Below are 18,050 nucleotides of genomic sequence, written 5' to 3'. Positions count from 1 at the left end.
CCATCCTGTTGTCCTGCAGTATAATGGAGCCAACATCCAGCTGACAGTAGTGTATAATAACCCATCCTGTTGTCCTGCAGTATAATGGAGCCAACATCCAGCTGACAGTAGTGTATAATGACCCATCCTGCAGTATAATGGAGCCAACATCCAGCTGACAGTAGTGTATAATAACCCATCCTGCAGTATAATGGAGCCAACATCCAGCTGACAGTAGTGTATAATAACCCATCCTGCAGTATAATGGAGCCAACATCCAGCTGACAGTAGTGTATAATAACCCATCCTGCAGTATAATGGAGCCAACATCCAGCTGACAGTAGTGTATAATAACCCATCCTGTTGTCCTGCAGTATAATGGAGCCAACATCCAGCTGACAGTAGTGTATAATGACCCATCCTGCAGTATAATGGAGCCAACATCCAGCTGACAGTAGTGTATAATAACCCATCCTGCAGTATAATGGAGCCAACATCCAGTTGACAGTAGTGTATAATAACCCATCCTGTTGTCCTGCAGTATAATGGAGCCAACATCCAGCTGACAGTAGTGTATAATAACCCATCCTGTTGTCCTGCAGTATAATGGAGCCAACATCCAGCTGACAGTAGTGTATAATAACCCATCATGTTGTCCTGCAGTATAATGGAGCCAACATCCAGCTGACAGTAGTGTATAATAACCCATCCTGCAGTATAATGGAGCCAACATCCAGCTGACAGTAGTGTATAATAACCCATCCTGTTGTCCTGCAGTATAATGGAGCCAACATCCAGCTGACAGTAGTATATAATAACCCATCCTGCAGTATAATGGAGCCAACATCCAGCTGACAGTAGTATATAATAACCCTTCCTGTTGTCCTGCAGTATAATGGAGCCAACATCCAGCTGACAGTAGTATATAATAACCCATCCAGTATAATGGAGCCAACATCCAGCTGTAGTGTATGTCCTGCAGTATAATGGAGCCAACATCCAGCTGACAGTAGTGTATAATAACCCATCCTGCAGTATAATGGAGCCAACATCCAGCTGACAGTAGTGTATAATAACCCATCCTGCAGTATAATGGAGCCAACATCCAGCTGACAGTAGTGTATAATAACCCATCCTGTTGTCCTGCAGTATAATGGAGCCAACATCAGCTGACAGTATAATGGAGCCAACATCCAGCTGACAGTAGTGTATAATGACCCATCCTGTTGTCCTGCAGTATAATGGAGCCAACATCCAGCTGACAGTAGTGTATAATAACCCATCCTGTTGTCCTGCAGTATAATGGAGCCAACATCCAGCTGACAGTAGTGTATAATAACCCATCCTGTTGTCCTGCAGTATAATGGAGCCAACATCCAGCTGACAGTAGTGTATAATAACCCATCCTGTTGTCCTGCAGTATAATGGAGCCAACATCCAGCTGACAGTAGTGTATAATGACCCATCCTGTTGTCCTGCAGTATAATGGAGCCAACATCCAGCTGACAGTAGTGTATAATGTATAATAACCCATCCTGTTGTCCTGCAGTATAATGGAGCCAACATCCAGCTGACAGTAGTGTATAATAACCCATCCTGCAGTATAATGGAGCCAACATCCAGCTGACAGTAGTGTATAATAACCCATCCTGTTGTCCTGCAGTATAATGGAGCCAACATCCAGCTGACAGTAGTGTATAATAACCCATCCTGTTGTCCTGCAGTATAATGGAGCCAACATCCAGCTGACAGTAGTGTATAATAACCCATCCTGTTGTCCTGCAGTATAATGGAGCCAACATCCAGCTGACAGTAGTGTATAATAACCCATCCTGTTGTCCTGCAGTATAATGGAGCCAACATCCAGCTGACAGTAGTGTATAATAACCCATCCTGTTGTCCTGCAGTATAATGGAGCCAACATCCAGCTGACAGTAGTGTATAATAACCCATCCTGTTGTCCTGCAGTATAATGGAGCCAACATCCAGCTGACAGTAGTGTATAATAACCCATCCTGCAGTATAATGGAGCCAACATCCAGCTGACAGTAGTGTATAATGACCCATCCTGTTGTCCTGCAGTATAATGGAGCCAACATCCAGCTGACAGTAGTGTATAATAACCCATCCCTGCAGTATAATGGAGCCAACATCCAGCTGACAGTAGTGTATAATAACCCATCCTGCAGTATAATGGAGCCAACATCCAGCTGACAGTAGTGTATAATAACCCATCCTGTTGTCCTGCAGTATAATGGAGCCAACATCCAGCTGACAGTAGTGTATAATGACCCATCCTGTTGTCCTGCAGTATAATGGAGCCAACATCCAGCTGACAGTAGTGTATAATAACCCATCCTGCAGTATAATGGAGCCAACATCCAGCTGACAGTAGTGTCCTGTATAATAACCAACATCCAGCTGACAGTAGTATATAATAACCCATCCTGCAGTATAATGGAGCCAACATCCAGCTGACAGTAGTATATAATAACCCTTCCTGTTGTCCTGCAGTATAATGGAGCCAACATCCAGCTGACAGTAGTATATAATAACCCATCCTGCAGTATAATGGAGCCAACATCCAGCTGACAGTAGTGTATAATAACCCATCCTGCAGTATAATGGAGCCAACATCCAGCTGACAGTAGTGTATAATAACCCATCCTGCAGTATAATGGAGCCAACATCCAGCTGACAGTAGTGTATAATAACCCATCCTGTTGTCCTGCAGTATAATGGAGCCAACATCCAGCTGACAGTAGTGTATAATGACCCATCCTGTTGTCCTGCAGTATAATGGAGCCAACATCCAGCTGACAGTAGTGTATAATAACCCATCCTGTTGTCCTGCAGTATAATGGAGCCAACATCCAGCTGACAGTAGTGTATAATAACCCATCCTGTTGTCCTGCAGTATAATGGAGCCAACATCCAGCTGACAGTAGTGTATAATAACCCATCCTGTTGTCCTGCAGTATAATGGAGCCAACATCCAGCTGACAGTAGTGTATAATGACCCATCCTGTTGTCCTGCAGTATAATGGAGCCAACATCCAGCTGACAGTAGTGTATAATAACCCATCCTGTTGTCCTGCAGTATAATGGAGCCAACATCCAGCTGACAGTAGTGTATAATGACCCATCCTGCAGTATAATGGAGCCAACATCCAGCTGACAGTAGTGTATAATGACCCATCCTGTTGTCCTGCAGTATAATGGAGCCAACATCCAGCTGACAGTAGTGTATAATAACCCATCCTGTTGTCCTGCAGTATAATGGAGCCAACATCCAGCTGACAGTAGTGTATAATGACCCATCCTGCAGTATAATGGAGCCAACATCCAGCTGACAGTAGTGTATAATGACCCATCCTGCAGTATAATGGAGCCAACATCCAGCTGACAGTAGTGTATAATAACCCATCATGCAGTATAATGGAGCCAACATCCAGCTGACAGTAGTGTATAATAACCCATCCTGTTGTCCTGCAGTATAATGGAGCCAACATCCAGCTGACAGTAGTGTATAATGACCCATCCTGCAGTATAATGGAGCCAACATCCAGCTGACAGTAGTGTATAATGACCCATCCTGCAGTATAATGGAGCCAACATCCAGCTGACAGTAGTGTATAATAACCCATCCTGCAGTATAATGGAGCCAACATCCAGCTGACAGTAGTGTATAATAACCCATCCTGCAGTATAATGGAGCCAACATCCAGCTGACAGTAGTGTATAATAACCCATCCTGCAGTATAATGGAGCCAACATCCAGCTGACAGTAGTGTATAATGACCCATCCTGTTGTCCTGCAGTATAATGGAGCCAACATCCAGCTGACAGTAGTGTATAATGACCCATCCTGTTGTCCTGCAGTATAATGGAGCCAACATCCAGCTGACAGTAGTGTATAATGACCCATCCTGCAGTATAATGGAGCCAACATCCAGCTGACAGTAGTGTATAATAACCCATCCTGTTGTCCTGCAGTATAATGGAGCCAACATCCAGCTGACAGTAGTGTATAATAACCCATCCTGCAGTATAATGGAGCCAACATCCAGCTGACAGTAGTGTATAATAACCCTTCCTGTTGTCCTGCAGTATAATGGAGCCAACATCCAGCTGACAGTAGTGTATAATAACCCATCCTGTTGTCCTGCAGTATAATGGAGCCAACATCCAGCTGACAGTAGTGTATAATAACCCATCCTGCAGTATAATGGAGCCAACATCCAGCTGACAGTAGTGTATAATAACCCTTCCTGTTGTCCTGCAGTATAATGGAGCCAACATCCAGCTGACAGTAGTGTATAATAACCCATCCTGTTGTCCTGCAGTATAATGGAGCCAACATCCAGCTGACAGTAGTGTATAATAACCCTTCCTGTTGTCCTGCAGTATAATGGAGCCAACATCCAGCTGCTGGATCTGCCAGGAATCATAGAAGGAGCTTCCCAAGGTACAGTAACTGGTTACCGTGATGGTTGTCTACTGTAGAGGGGGTTGCTGCCACGTTCAGTAGCCAAACGATGTTGAACGTTGCAGAGACTGATGACACAAGTTAATATAGAGCACTGTGTTATCTCTGAGCTATTAATATAGAGCACTGTGTTATCTCTGAGCTATTAATAAAGAGCACTGTGTTATCTCTGAGCTATTAATATAGAGCACTGTGTTATAGAGCACTGTGTTATCTCTGAGCTATTTATATAGAGCACTGTGTTATCTCTGAGCTATTAATATAGAGCACTGTGTTATCTCTGGGCTATTAATATAGAGCACTGTGTTATAGAGCACGGTGTTATCTCTGGGCTATTAATGTAGAGCACTGTATTCTCTCTGAGCTATTAATATAGAGGCCTTTTATGATTGGATGATGATTTGAACTCTTTGTTGTGATTGGGTGACCTCTGACCTGTGTGTGTGTTTCGTAGGTAAGGGTCGAGGTCGGCAGGTCATTGCTGTTGCCAGGACAGCAGACGTGGTCATCATGATGCTGGACGCCACCAAGGGAGACGTACAGAGGTGTGTGTTGTGTTGTTAGTACTAGCAGCTAGTAAGTTAGTGTGTTCTGTTCTTAGTACTAGCAGCTAGTTAGTTAGTGTGTTCTGTTCTTAGTACTAGCAGCTAGTTAGTTAGTGTGTTCTGTTCTTAGTACTAGCAGCTAGTTAGTTAGTGTGTTCTGTTCTTAGTACTAGCAGCTAGTTAGTTAGTGTGTTCTGTTCTTAGTACTAGCAGCTAGTTAGTTAGTGTGTTCTGTTCTTAGTACTAGCAGCTAGTTAGTTAGTGTGTTCTGTTCTTAGTACTAGCAGCTAGTTAGTTAGTGTTTTCTGTTCTTAGTACTAGCAGCTAGTTAGTTAGTGTTTTGTTGTTAGTACTAGCAGCTAGTTAGTTAGTGTGTTCTGTTGTTAGTACTAGCAGCTAGTTAGTGTGTTCTGTTCTTAGTACTAGCAGCTAGTTAGTTAGTGTGTTCTGTTCTTAGTACTAGCAGCTAGTTAGTTAGTGTGTTCTGTTCTTAGTACTAGCATCTAGTTAGTTAGTATGTTCTGTTCTTAGTACTAGCAGCTAGTTAGTTAGTGTGTTCTGTTCTTAGTACTAGCAGCTAGTAAGTTAGTGTGTTGTGTTGTTAGTACTAGCAGCTAGTTAGTTAGTGTGTTCTGTTGTTAGTACTAGCAGCTAGTTAGTTAGTGTGTTCTGTTCTTAGTACTAGCAGCTAGTTAGTTAGTGTGTTCTGTTCTTAGTACTAGCAGCTGGTTAGTTAGTGTGTTCTGTTCTTAGTACTAGCAGCTAGTTAGTTAGTGTGTTCTGTTCTTAGTACTAGCAGCTAGTTAGTTAGTGTGTTTTGTTGTTAGTACTAGCAGCTAGTTAGTTAGTGTGTTCTGTTGTTAGTACTAGCAGCTAGTTAGTGTGTTCTGTTCTTAGTACTAGCAGCTAGTTAGTTAGTGTGTTCTGTTCTTAGTACTAGCAGCTAGTTAGTTAGTGTGTTCTGTTCTTAGTACTAGCAGCTAGTTAGTTAGTGTGTTCTGTTGTTAGTACTAGCAGCTAGTTAGTTAGTGTGTTCTGTTCTTAGTACTAGCAGCTAGTTAGTTAGTGTGTTCTGTTCTTAGTACTAGCAGCTAGTTAGTTAGTGTGTTCTGTTCTTAGTACTAGCAGCTAGATAGTTAGTGTGTTCTGTTCTTAGTACTAGCAGCTAGTTAGTTAGTGTGTTCTGTTCTTAGTACTAGCAGCTAGTTAGTTAGTGTGTTCTGTTCTTAGTACTAGCAGCTAGTTAGTTAGTGTGTTCTGTTGTTAGTACTAGCAGCTAGTTAGTTAGTGTGTTCTGTTCTTAGTACTAGCAGCTAGTTAGTTAGTGTGTTCTGTTCTTAGTACTAGCAGCTAGTTAGTTAGTGTGTTCTGTTCTTAGTACTAGCAGCTAGATAGTTAGTGTGTTCTGTTCTTAGTACTAGCAGCTAGTTAGTTAGTGTGTTCTGTTCTTAGTACTAGCAGCTGGTTAGTTAGTGTGTTCTGTTCTTAGTACTAGCAGCTGGTTAGTTAGTGTGTTCTGTTCTTAGTACTAGCAGCTAGTTAGTTAGTGTGTTCTGTTCTTAGTACTAGCAGCTAGTTAGTTAGTGTGTTCTGTTCTTAGTACTAGCAGCTAGTTAGTTGGTGTGTTCTGTTCTTAGTACTAGCAGCTGGTTAGTTACTGCTAAACCATCTAGTGTGTGTTTCCCTGTACTGTTTAGTCTGTCCCAGCCGGTTAGTTAGTGTGTTCTGTCTGTCCCAGCTGGTTAGTTAGTTAGTGTGTTCCGTCTGTCCCAGCTGGTTAGTTAGTTAGTTAGTGTGTTCCGTCTGTCCCAGCTGGTTAGTTAGTTAGTTAGTGTGTTCTGTCTGTCCCAGCTGGTTAGTTAGTTAGTGTGTTCTGTCTGTCCCAGCTGATTAGTTAGTTAGTGTGTTCCGTCTGTCCCCGTTTGTCTCCTCAGGTTAGTTAGTTAGTTAGTGTGTTCTGTCTGTCTCCCCAGGTTGGTTAGTTAGTTAGTGTGTTCTGTCTGTCTCCTCAGGTTAGTTAGTTAGTGTGTTCTGTCTGTCTCCCCAGGTTGGTTAGTTAGTTAGTGTGTTCTGTCTCCCCAGGTTGGTTAGTTAGTTAGTGTGTTCTGTCTGTCTCCCCAGGTTGGTTAGTTAGTTAGTGTGTTCTGTCTGTCTCCCCAGGTTGGTTAGTTAGTTAGTGTGTTCTGTCTGTCTCCCCAGGTTGGTTAGTTAGTTAGTGTGTTCTGTCTCCTCAGGTTAGTTAGTTAGTGTGTTCTGTCTGTCTCCCCAGGTTAGTTAGTTAGTGTGTTCTGTCTGTCTCCCCAGGTTAGTTAGTTAGTGTGTTCTGTCTGTCTCCCCAGGTTAGTTAGTTAGTGTGTTCTGTCTGTCTCCCCAGGTTAGTTAGTTAGTTAGTGTGTTCTGTCTGTCTCCCCAGGTTAGTTAGTTAGTTAGTGTGTTCTGTCTGTCTCCCCAGGTTAGTTAGTGTGTTCTGTCTGTCTCCCCAGGTTAGTTAGTTAGTGTGTTCCGTCTGTCCCAGCTGGTTAGTTAGTTAGTGTGTTCCGTCTGTCCCAGCTGGTTAGTTAACCTGGGGAAACAGACAGAACACACTGTGTTCAACCAACCTGGGGAGACAGTTACTGTGTTTTGTCTGTCTCCCCAGGTTAGTTAGTGTGTTCTGTCTGTCTCTACAGGTTGGTTAGTTAATTAGTGTGTTCTGTCTGTCTCTACAGGTTGGTTAGTTAGTTAATGTGTTCTGTCTGTCTCCCCAGGTTAGTTAGTTAATGTGTTCTGTCTGTCTCCCCAGGTTAGTTAGTTAATGTGTTCTGTCTGTCTCCTCAGGTTAGTTAGTTAATGTGTTCTGTCTGTCTCCCCAGGTTAGTTAGTTAGTTAGTGTGTTCTGTCTGTCTCCTCAGGTTAGTTAGTTAGTGTGTTCTGTCTGTCTCCTCAGGTTAGTTAGTTAGTGTGTTCTGTCTGTCTCCCCAGGTTAGTTAGTTAGTGTGTTCTGTCTGTCTCCCCAGGTGAGTTAGTTAGTGTGTTCTGTCTCCTCAGGAAACTCCTGGAGAAGGAGTTGGAGTCTCCCCAGGTTAGTTAGTTAGTGTGTTCTGTCTCCTCAGGAAACTCCTGGAGAAGGAGTTGGAGTCTCCCCAGGTTAGTTAGTTAGTGTGTTCTGTCTCCTCAGGAAACTCCTGGAGAAGGAGTTGGAGTCTCCCCAGGTTAGTTAGTTAGTGTGTTCTGTCTCCTCAGGAAACTCCTGGAGAAGGAGTTGGAGTCCGTCGGCATCAGACTCAACCGCTCCAAACCCAACATCTACTTTAAGGTCCGTTTCTCCATCACATTATTTTATATATTTTACATTTAACCTTTAACAACAAATTCTTCTTTAAAATGACGGCCTACCCTGGCCAGACCAGGACGCTGTCCACCGCCCTATGAGACTCCCAATGACGGCTGGATGTGATACAGCCTGGTTTGAACCAAGGACTGTAGTGACGCCTCTTGCACTGAGATGCAGTGTCTCAGACCGCTGCTCCACTCGGGAGTATATATATCTATGTGGACACCCTCCTAATTAGTGGGTTCTATTTCAGCCCGCTGCTGATAAGTGGATCCAATCCAGCACACAGCCATGCAATCTCCATAGACAAACATTGGCAGTAGAATGGCCTTTACTGAAGAGCTCAGTGATTTTCAACGTGGCACTGTCATAGGATGCCACCTTTCCAACAAGTCAGTTCAAATTTCTGCCCTTCTAGAGCTGCCCCGGTCAACTGTAAGCTCTGTTATTGTGAAGTGGAAACGTCAAGGAGCAACAACGGCTCAGCCGCGAAGTGGTAGGCCACACAAGCTCACAGAATGGACATCAGCACAATAACTGTTAGTCGGGAGCTTCATGAAATGGGTTTCCATGGCCGAGCAGCTGCACACAAGCCTAAGATCACCATGCTCAATGTCAAGCGTCGACTGGAGTGGTGTAAAGCTCGCCGCCATTGGACTCTGGAGCAGTGGAAACACGTTCTCTGGAGTGATGAATCACGCTTCACCATCTGGCAGTCCGATGGACAAATCTGGGTTTGGCTTATTCCAGGAGAACGCTTCCTGCCCGACTACATAGTGCCAACTGTAAAGTTTGGTGGAGGAGTAATAATGGTCTGGGGCTGTTTTTCATGGTTCAGGCCCCTAGTTCCAGTGAAGGGAAATCTTAACGCTGCACCATACAATGACATTCTAGACTCTTCTGTGCTGTCAACTTTGTGGCGACAGTTTGGGGAAGGCCCTTTCCTGTTTCAGCGTGCGCGAAGCGAGGTCCATACAAAAACGGTTTGTCGATCTGCGTGGAAGAACTTGACTGGCCTGCAAAGAGCCCTGACCTCAACCACATCTAACACCTTCGGGATGAATTGGAACACCGACGGGGAGCCTCATCACCCCCAACATCAGTGACCGACCGCACTAATGCTCATGGCTGAATGGAAGCAAGGCCTCATCACCCCCAACATCAGTGACCGATCGCACTAATGCTCATGGCTGAATGGAAGCAAGGCCTCATCACCCCCAACATCAGTGACCGACCGCACTAATGCTCATGGCTGAGTGGAAGCAAGGCCTCATCACCCCCAACATCAGTGACCGACCGCACTAATGCTCATGGCTGAATGGAAGCAAGGCCTCATCACCCCCAACATCAGTGACCGACCGCACTAATGCTCATGGCTGAATGGAAGCAAGGCCTCATCACCCCCAACATCAGTGACCGACCGCACTAATGCTCATGGCTGAATGGAAGCAAGGCCTCATCACCCCCAACATCAGTGACCGACCGTACTAATGCTCATGGCTGAATGGAAGCAAGGCCTCATCACCCCCAACATCAGTGACCGACCGCACTAATGCTCATGGCTGAATGGAAGCAAGGCCTCATCACCCCCAACATCAGTGACCGACCGCACTAATGCTCATGGCTGAATGGAAGCAAGGCCTCATCACCCCCAACATCAGTGACCGACCGCACTAATGCTCATGGCTGAATGGAAGCAAGGCCTCATCACCCCCAACATCAGTGACCGACCGCACTAATGCTCATGGCTGAGTGGAAGCAAGGCCTCATCACCCCCAACATCAGTGACCGACCGCACTAATGCTCATGGCTGAATGGAAGCAAGGCCTCATCACCCCCAACATCAGTGACCGACCGCACTAATGCTCATGGCTGAATGGAAGCAAGGCCTCATCACCCCCAACATCAGTGACCGACCGCACTAATGCTCATGGCTGAATGGAAGCAAGGCCTCATCACCCCCAACATCAGTGACCGACCGCACTAATGCTCATGGCTGAATGGAAGCAAGGCCTCATCACCCCCAACATCAGTGACCGACCGCACTAATGCTCATGGCTGAATGGAAGCAAGGCCTCATCACCCCCAACATCAGTGACCGACCGCACTAATGCTCATGGCTGAATGGAAGCAAGGCCTCATCACCCCCAACATCAGTGACCGACCGCACTAATGCTCATGGCTGAATGGAAGCAAGGCCTCATCACCCCCAACATCAGTGACCGACCGCACTAATGCTCATGGCTGAATGGAAGCAAGGCCTCAGTGACCGACCGCACTAATGCTCATGGCTGAATGGAAGCAAGGCCTCATCACCCCCAACATCAGTGACCGACCGCACTAATGCTCATGGCTGAATGGAAGCAAGGCCTCATCACCCCCAACATCAGTGACCAACCGCACTAATGCTCATGGCTGAGTGGAAGCAAGGCCTCATCACCCCCAACATCAGTGACCGACCGCACTAATGCTCATGGCTGAGTGGAAGCAAGGCCTCATCACCCCCAACATCAAGGAGCATCGAAAGCCTTCCCAGAAGAATGTGTTTGATGGTAGTATTCAACAACGTGTATGATGGTAGTATTCAACAACGTGTATGATGGTAGTATTCAACATGTGTATGATGGTAGTATTCAACAACATGTGTATGATGGTAGTATTCAACATGTGTATGATGGTAGTATTCAACAACATGTGTATGATGGTAGTATTCAACAACATGTGTATGATGGTAGTATTCAACAACATGTGTATGATGGTAGTATTCAACATGTGTATGATGGTAGTATTCAACATGTGTATGATGGTAGTATTCAACAACATGTGTATGATGGTAGTATTCAACAACATGTGTATGATGGTAGTATTCAACATGTGTATGATGGTAGTATTCAACATGTGTATGATGGTAGTATTCAACAACATGTGTATGATGGTAGTATTCAACATGTGTATGATGGTAGTATTCAACAACATGTGTATGATGGTAGTATTCAACAACATGTGTATGATGGTAGTATTCAACAACATGTGTATGATGCTAGTATTCAACATGTGTATGATGCTAGTATTCAACATGTGTATGATGCTAGTATTCAACAACATGTGTATGATGGTAGTATGGTAGTATTCAACATTTGTATGATGGTAGTATTCAACATGTGTATGATGGTAGTATTCAACATGTGTTTGATGGTAGTATTCAACAACATGTGTATGATGGTAGTATTCAACAACATGTGTATGATGGTAGTATTCAACAACATGTGTATGATGGTAGTATTCAACAACATGTGTATGATGGTAGTATTCAACATGTGTATGATGGTAGTATTCAACATGTGTATGATGGTAGTATTCAACATGTGTTTGATGGTAGTATTCAACATGTGTATGATGGTAGTATTCAACAACATGTGTATGATGGTAGTATTCAACAACATGTGTATGATGGTAGTATTCAACAACATGTGTATGATGGTAGTATTCAACAACATGTGTATGATGGTAGTATTCAACAACATGTGTATGATGGTAGTATTCAACAACATGTGTATGATGGTAGTATTCAACAACATGTGTTTGATGGTAGTATTCAACATGTGTATGATGGTAGTATTCAACATGTGTATGATGGTAATATTCAACATGTGTATGATGGTAGTATTCAACATGTGTATGATGGTAGTATTCAACAACATGTGTATGATGGTAGTATTCAACATGTGTATGATGGTAGTATTCAACATGTGTATGATGGTAGTATTCAACAACATGTGTATGATGGTAGTATTCAACAACATGTGTATGATAGTAGTATTCAACAACATGTGTATGATGGTAGTATTCAACAACATGTGTATGATGGTAGTATTCAACAACATGTGTATGATGGTAGTATTCAACAACATGTGTATGATGGTAGTATTCAACAACATGTGTATGATGGTAGTATTCAACATGTGTATGATGGTAGTATTCAACATGTGTATGATGGTAGTATTCAACAACATGTGTATGATGGTAGTATTCAACATGTGTATGATGGTAGTATTCAACATGTGTATGATGGTAGTATGCAACATGTGTATGATGGTAGTATTCAACATGTGTTTGATGGTAGTATTCAACATGTGTTTGATGGTAGTATTCAACAACATGTGTTTGATGGTAGTATTCAACAACATGTGTATGATGGTAGTATTCAACAACATGTGTATGATGGTAGTATTCAACAACATGTGTATGATGGTAGTATTCAACATGTGTATGATGGTAGTATTCAACATGTGTATGATGGTAGTATTCAACATGTGTATGATGGTAGTATTCAACAACATGTGTATGATGGTAGTATTCAACAACATGTGTATGATGGTAGTATTCAACAACATGTGTATGATGGTAGTATTCAACAACATGTGTATGATGGTAGTATTCAACAACATGTGTATGATGGTAGTATTCAACAACATGTGTATGATGGTAGTATTCAACAACATGTGTATGATGGTAGTATTCAACAACATGTGTATGATGGTAGTATTCAACATGTGTATGATGGTAGTATTCAACATGTGTATGATGGTAGTATTCAACAACATGTGTTTGATGGTAGTATTCAACATGTGTATGATGGTAGTATTCAACAACATGTGTATGATGGTAGTATTCAACAACATGTGTATGATGGTAGTATTCAACAACATGTGTATGATGGTAGTATTCAACAACATGTGTATGATGGTAGTATTCAACAACATGTGTATGATGGTAGTATTCAACATGTGTATGATGGTAGTATTCAACATGTGTATGATGGTAGTAATTCAACAACATGTGTATGATGGTAGTATTCGACAACATGTGTATGATGGTAGTATTCAACATGTGTATGATGGTAGTATTCAACATGTGTATGATGGTAGTATTCAACAACATGTGTATGATGGTAGTATGGTAGTATTCAACATGTGTATGATGGTAGTATTCAACAACATGTGTATGATGGTAGTATTCAACAACATGTGTATGATGGTAGTATTCAACATGTGTATGATGGTAGTATTCAACATGTGTATGATGGTAGTATTCAACAACATGTGTTTGATGGTAGTATTCAACATGTGTTTGATGGTAGTATTCAACATGTGTATGATGGTAGTATTCAACAACATGTGTATGATGGTAGTATTCAACATGTGTTTGATGGTAGTATTCAACATGTGTATGATGGTAGTATTCAACAACATGTGTATGATGGTAGTATTCAACATGTGTATGATGGTAGTATTCAACAACATGTGTATGATGGTAGTATTCAACATGTGTATGATGGTAGTATTCATCAACATGTGTATGATGGTAGTATTCAACAACATGTGTATGATGGTAGTATTCAACAACATGTGTATGATGGTAGTATTCATCAACATGTGTATGATGGTAGTATTCAACATGTGTATGATGGTAGTATTCAACATGTGTATGATGGTAGTATTCAACAACATGTGTTTGATGGTAGTATTCAACATGTGTTTGATGGTAGTATTCAACATGTGTATGATGGTAGTATTCAACAACATGTGTATGATGGTAGTATTCAACATGTGTTTGATGGTAGTATTCAACATGTGTATGATGGTAGTATTCAACAACATGTGTATGATGGTAGTATTCAACATGTGTATGATGGTAGTATTCAACATGTGTATGATGGTAGTATTCAACAACATGTGTATGATGGTAGTATTCAACAACATGTGTATGATGGTAGTAATTCAACAACATGTGTATGATGGTAGTATTCATCAACATGTGTATGATGGTAGTATTCAACATGTGTATGATGGTAGTATTCAACATGTGTATGATGGTAGTATTCAACAACGTGTATGATGGTAGTATTCAACAACGTGTATGATGGTAGTATTCATCAACATGTGTATGATGGTAGTATTCATCAACATGTGTATGATGGTAGTATTCATCAACATGTGTATGATGGTAGTATTCATCAACATGTGTATGATGGTAGTATTCAACATGTGTATGATGGTAGTATTCAACATGTGTATGATGGTAGTATTCATCAACATGTGTATGATGGTAGTATTCATCAACATGTGTATGATGGTAGTATTCAACAACATGTGTATGATGGTAGTATTCAACATGTGTATGATGGTAGTATTCAACAACATGTGTATGATGGTAGTATTCAACAACATGTGTATGATGGTAGTATTCAACAACATGTGTATGATGGTAGTATTCAACAACATGTGTATGATGGTAGTATTCATCAACATGTGTATGATGGTAGTATTCAACATGTGTATGATGGTAGTATTCAACATGTGTATGATGGTAGTATTCAACAACATGTGTATGATGGTAGTATTCAACATGTGTATGATGGTAGTATTCAACAACATGTGTATGATGGTAGTATTCAACATGTGTATGATGGTAGTATTCAACAACATGTGTATGATGGTAGTATTCATCAACATGTGTTTGATGGTAGTATTCAACATGTGTATGATGGTAGTATTCAACAACATGTGTATGATGGTAGTATTCAACATGTGTATGATGGTAGTATTCAACATGTGTATGATGGTAGTATTCAACATGTGTATGATGGTAGTATTCAACATGTGTATGATGGTAGTATTCAACAACATGTGTATGATGGTAGTATTCAACAACATGTGTATGATGGTAGTATTCAACATGTGTATGATGGTAGTATTCAACAACATGTGTATGATGGTAGTATTCAACATGTGTATGATGGTAGTATTCAACATGTGTATGATGGTAGTATTCAACATGTGTATGATGGTAGTATTCAACATGTGTATGATGGTAGTATTCAACAACATGTGTATGATGGTAGTATTCAACAACATGTGTATGATGGTAGTATTCAACATGTGTTTGATGGTAGTATTCAACATGTGTATGATGGTAGTATTCAACATGTGTATGATGGTAGTATTCAACAACATGTGTATGATGGTAGTATTCAACAACATGTGTATGATGGTAGTATTCAACAACATGTGTATGATGGTAGTATTCAACATGTGTATGATGGTAGTATTCAACAACATGTGTATGATGGTAGTATTCAACAACATGTGTTTGATGGTAGTATTCAACATGTGTTTGATGGTAGTATTCAACATGTGTATGATGGTAGTATTCAACAACATGTGTATGATGGTAGTATTCAACAACATGTGTATGATGGTAGTATTCAACATGTGTTTGATGGTAGTATTCAACAACATGTGTATGATGGTAGTATGGTAGTATTCAACATGTGTATGATGGTAGTATTCAACATGTGTATGATGGTAGTATTCAACATGTGTATGATGGTAGTATTCAACAACATGTGTATGATGGTAGTATTCAACATGTGTATGATGGTAGTATTCAACAACATGTGTATGATGGTAGTATTCAACATGTGTATGATGGTAGTATTCAACAACATGTGTATGATGGTAGTATTCAACAACATGTGTTTGATGGTAGTATTCAACATGTGTTTGATGGTAGTATTCAACATGTGTATGATGGTAGTATTCAACAACATGTGTATGATGGTAGTATTCAACAACATGTGTATGATGGTAGTATTCAACATGTGTTTGATGGTAGTATTCAACAACATGTGTATGATGGTAGTATGGTAGTATTCAACATGTGTATGATGGTAGTATTCAACATGTGTATGATGGTAGTATTCAACATGTGTATGATGGTAGTATTCAACAACATGTGTATGATGGTAGTATTCAACAACATGTGTATGATGGTAGTATTCAACATGTGTATGATGGTAGTAATTCAACAACATGTGTATGATGGTAGTATTCAACATGTGTATGATGGTAGTATTCAACATGTGTATGATGGTAGTATTCAACAACATGTGTATGATGGTAGTATTCAACAACATGTGTATGATGGTAGTATTCAACATGTGTATGATGGTAGTATTCATCAACATGTGTATGATGGTAGTATTCATCAACATGTGTATGATGGTAGTATTCAACAACATGTGTATGATGGTAGTATTCATCAACATGTGTATGATGGTAGTATTCAACATGTGTATGATGGTAGTATTCAACATGTGTATGATGGTAGTATTCAACAACATGTGTATGATGGTAGTATTCAACAACATGTGTATGATGGTAGTATTCATCAACATGTGTATGATGGTAGTATTCAACAACATGTGTATGATGGTAGTATTCAACAACATGTGTATGATGGTAGTATTCATCAACATGTGTATGATGGTAGTATTCATCAACATGTGTATGATGGTAGTATTCAACATGTGTATGATGGTAGTATTCAACATGTGTATGATGGTAGTATTCAACAACATGTGTATGATGGTAGTATTCAACAACATGTGTATGATGGTAGTATTCAACATGTGTATGATGGTAGTATTCATCAACATGTGTATGATGGTAGTATTCAACAACATGTGTATGATGGTAGTATTCAACAACATGTGTATGATGGTAGTATTCATCAACATGTGTATGATGGTAGTATTCAACATGTGTATGATGGTAGTATTCAACATGTGTATGATGGTAGTATTCAACATGTGTATGATGGTAGTATTCAACAACATGTGTTTGATGGTAGTATTCAACATGTGTTTGATGGTAGTATTCAACATGTGTATGATGGTAGTATTCAACAACATGTGTATGATGGTAGTATTCAACATGTGTTTGATGGTAGTATTCAACATGTGTATGATGGTAGTATTCAACAACATGTGTATGATGGTAGTATTCAACATGTGTATGTTGGTAGTATTCAACATGTGTATGATGGTAGTATTCATCAACATGTGTTTGATGGTAGTATTCAACATGTGTTTGATGGTAGTATTCAACATGTGTATGATGGTAGTATTCAACAACATGTGTATGATGGTAGTATTCAACATGTGTTTGATGGTAGTATTCAACATGTGTATGATGGTAGTATTCAACATGTGTATGATGGTAGTATTCAACATGTGTATGATGGTAGTATTCAACATGTGTATGATGGTAGTATTCAACATGTGTTTGATGGTAGTATTCAACATGTGTTTGATGGTAGTATTCAACATGTGTATGATGGTAGTATTCAACAACATGTGTATGATGGTAGTATTCAACAACATGTGTATGATGGTAGTATTCATCAACATGTGTATGATGGTAGTATTCAACAACATGTGTATGATGGTAGTATTCAACAACATGTGTATGATGGTAGTATTCAACAACATGTGTATGATGGTAGTATTCAACATGTGTATGATGGTAGTATTCAACATGTGTATGATGGTAGTATTCAACATGTGTATGATGGTAGTATTCAACATGTGTATGATGGTAGTATTCAACAACATGTGTATGATGGTAGTATTCAACAACATGTGTATGATGCTAGTATTCAACAACATGTGTATGATGCTAGTATTCAACAACATGTGTTTGATGGTAGTATTCAACATGTGTATGATGGTAGTATTCAACAACATGTGTATGATGGTAGTATTCAACAACATGTGTATGATGGTAGTATTCAACATGTGTATGATGGTAGTATTCAACATGTGTATGATGGTAGTATTCAACAACATGTGTTTGATGGTAGTATTCAACATGTGTTTGAT

At 40.6% G+C, this 18,050-nt stretch overlaps 1 protein-coding gene across 2 annotated transcripts in view; it reads left to right on the top strand.

Moving 5' to 3' along the window:
- The window catches only part of LOC124021217 (developmentally-regulated GTP-binding protein 2), a 65,652-nt gene that overhangs the window by 27,241 nt on the left and 20,361 nt on the right, over window positions 1-18,050 (top strand). For both annotated transcript variants that reach the window (XM_046336565.1, XM_046336564.1), the window contains exons 5-7: window positions 4,387-4,447; window positions 4,923-5,013; window positions 8,236-8,308. In XM_046336565.1, the coding sequence (XP_046192521.1) occupies window positions 4,387-4,447; window positions 4,923-5,013; window positions 8,236-8,308 (225 nt within the window). The remainder of the gene's footprint in view (window positions 1-4,386; window positions 4,448-4,922; window positions 5,014-8,235; window positions 8,309-18,050) is intronic.

This window comes from Oncorhynchus gorbuscha, unplaced genomic scaffold (assembly GCF_021184085.1).
Source record: "Oncorhynchus gorbuscha isolate QuinsamMale2020 ecotype Even-year unplaced genomic scaffold, OgorEven_v1.0 Un_scaffold_1092, whole genome shotgun sequence".
In the NCBI taxonomy this organism is placed as follows: domain Eukaryota; kingdom Metazoa; phylum Chordata; class Actinopteri; order Salmoniformes; family Salmonidae; genus Oncorhynchus; species Oncorhynchus gorbuscha.
Note: the sequence above shows the minus strand (reverse complement) of the source record. Positions and strands in the feature narration are given on the sequence as shown.